Source organism: Limulus polyphemus, unplaced genomic scaffold (genome assembly GCF_000517525.1).
Source record: "Limulus polyphemus unplaced genomic scaffold, Limulus_polyphemus-2.1.2 Scaffold1710, whole genome shotgun sequence".
Taxonomy (NCBI): domain Eukaryota; kingdom Metazoa; phylum Arthropoda; class Merostomata; order Xiphosura; family Limulidae; genus Limulus; species Limulus polyphemus.
The window spans coordinates 22,619-25,091 of NW_013667320.1; the positions used below are offsets into that span (position 1 = coordinate 22,619).

At 34.5% G+C, this 2,473-nt stretch overlaps 1 protein-coding gene across 5 annotated transcripts in view; it reads right to left on the reverse strand.

The window, feature by feature from the left end:
* Positions 1-1,977: 1,977 nt before the first annotated feature.
* LOC106464656 (serine/threonine-protein kinase Nek8-like) overlaps positions 1,978-2,473 on the reverse strand; it is a 30,550-nt gene continuing 30,054 nt past the window's right edge. The window contains exon 16 of one of the 5 annotated variants that reach the window (XM_022392400.1): positions 1,978-2,197. In XM_022392400.1, coding sequence (XP_022248108.1) covers positions 2,154-2,197 — 44 coding nt within the window. In that variant the 3' untranslated portion in view covers positions 1,978-2,153. The remainder of the gene's footprint in view (positions 2,198-2,473) is intronic. The other 4 variants (XM_022392397.1, XM_022392399.1, XM_022392398.1 and 1 more) reach the window with 4 other exon arrangements.

Genomic DNA, 2,473 nt, shown 5'->3' on the forward strand with positions numbered 1-2,473 from the left:
TGCCACTGCGGTATTCTCTCTTCTTGTTTCTTTTCTTTTTCCTCCAACAACTGCTGTAATCTCTCTTCTTGTTTCTTTTCTTTTTCTTCCAACAACTGCTGTAATCTCTCTTGTTTATTTTGCTGTTTGATCTGCCATTGTTGCAAGTTTTCTTGCCACTGCTGTAATCTCTCTTCTTTTTTCTTCAACCACTGCTGTAATTTCTCTTCTTGTTTCTTTTCTTTTTCCTCCAACAACTGCTGTAATCTCTCTTCTTGTTTATTTTGCTGTTCGAGCTGCCACTGTTGCAGGTTTTCTTGCAACTGCTGTTGTCTCTCTTCTTGTTTCTTTTGCTGTTCTTGTATTGCTACACTCAAATCTGCTAAGCTATAGTTTGATTTGCCACCTCTCGTTTCCATCTTTTTCTAGTTTTTTTCTCTCTCTTTCCCGTCCCACTCTTTGACACCAATTTGTTACGTCTCTGGTCGTTTGTTAATTTCCGGTATAAATTCTTCCCGAGGAACTTCAGTGATACTAGTTTATTCTTTCTCAATACAACTTTGCAATACACAGAATTTCCACAGTGACTTTAACTTAAACAGATGCTATAATTCACAACGATTCACGCACTTTACTTACGGTCACTACCACTCACTTGACTCAGTTATCTGTCTCTATATCTCTCTATCTGCTCTCCATCTCCGCTTTATTTGCCAGGCTTATATACAATAAAAGAGGGCACCTAGAAAAGACTACAGTTACCAGGAAAAGTCAAGATCCTTCGAGATTCTCATGACGTGTTACCACGTCACGCGACTTCCACTGTCATAACAATATGAAAGCACAAATAAAATGTTTGCAATAGACTATCTCCTCCTTTCTGTAATTTTACAAAGTGATATACAACATCAAACCATTTTTTGTGGTTAAATTGATTAAAGGACACACTAGTCACTATGTACCACAATATCTGTGCTTATACATTTTTATATATAAAACGAAACACTAGTAATTAATTCTTGACCTTTCTTACTGTCAAAGATACCAACATTCTAACATTTCAAATCATCATCACTCAAAACAATTACAGTACTTATTTAGCGATCTTTTTTTTTTGCAAATTTAAATTTTCTGCTTAGGTTTGTCTCAATCTTTTAACTTTTTTCTTGCTTTAAAAAAAATCTTCACTGTGTAAGAGCTTTTATCTGATTACAAACTTAAACATCCCCCAGAGAATCAGCAATAAGTTTACAGACTTACAACTCTTAAGATCCAGGGTTCGATTCCCCCTGATAGACAGACTGCAGATAGCTCATTGTTCGGCTTTGCGAGAAAACAAACAAATGCAACCTAAACTCGGCAGATTTCTCACATGAAATTACCATAGAAGCATACGGGGTTATCAACTGGCCATCAAAGTTAGTTCGTTGTTAATCATACATCCAAAACGTAACAGCACACTTTATTTCATTGGATGTTTTTACTGGCAGATGTGCCATACAGCTCTTAGCAGTGATCCCTCCCTTTCTAAACTCCTGTAACACAATTAAAGATACAGTGTTCTTTCTGATTGCTTAAGTTTACCAACTGAACAAGGTTAATTAGCAAAGACTTACGCTCAACAAAGGAGGGGTTTGTTGGAAGATTCATGAAACTGAGAAACAACTCATAATGTTTACTGCATGATTTACTGGGAACCCCAAGGTACATATTTAGTATTTCATATAGAAAGTAATGCTATTACACACACTAGTTTTGTTACTTACAACATACTTAAGCCTTGTGTGATATTCAGTAGTCATTAGACATTAACCGTACCCAAAGTCGTGTTCAAACCTACAACATATTTAGGTCTTCTGTGATATTCAGTAGTCATTAGACATTACATACACAAAGTCGTGTCCAAATCTAAGACACAACTTCTGGACATTATGTAAATCGATCATGTTAACGTGCTAAACTCTGTTCAAAATCTTCACAATGATCACGTTTTTATGTTAGTGGTCAAAGCAATTTTATTTCTGATTATTACAAACTTCAGTTAACACATTCACAACATCATGCGACACCAGTGGTACACAGCACCCATAAGATATAACTGTACCTCATATCTCCAAAGTCCTATATGAAGTATTTATTTTATACGGATGGCTAAAATAAAGCCACGCCTTCCATCATGTACCACTGGTGGAGCACGAATGCCATGTTGAAAGGACAACTGAAATAAAACAAATTTACATGATTAAATCACTTTTTATTTTAAAATTACATCTAGAAACTGGCATTAAATTTTTCACTGTGAGTAAGAGAAGCAAAAACTAACTGAGACTTCTTTCATAAAAAACTGTAATATAATAAGGATAGAAATGAAATGGAAATAAAATTTTCATAGTGACTAAGTGGAGCAAAAAAAAACTAATTATACATTGTTCTTTTTTTAGAAAGTCTTTTATGAAAATTAGAAGAAAAAAAGATAGACAATGAATATTTTAAT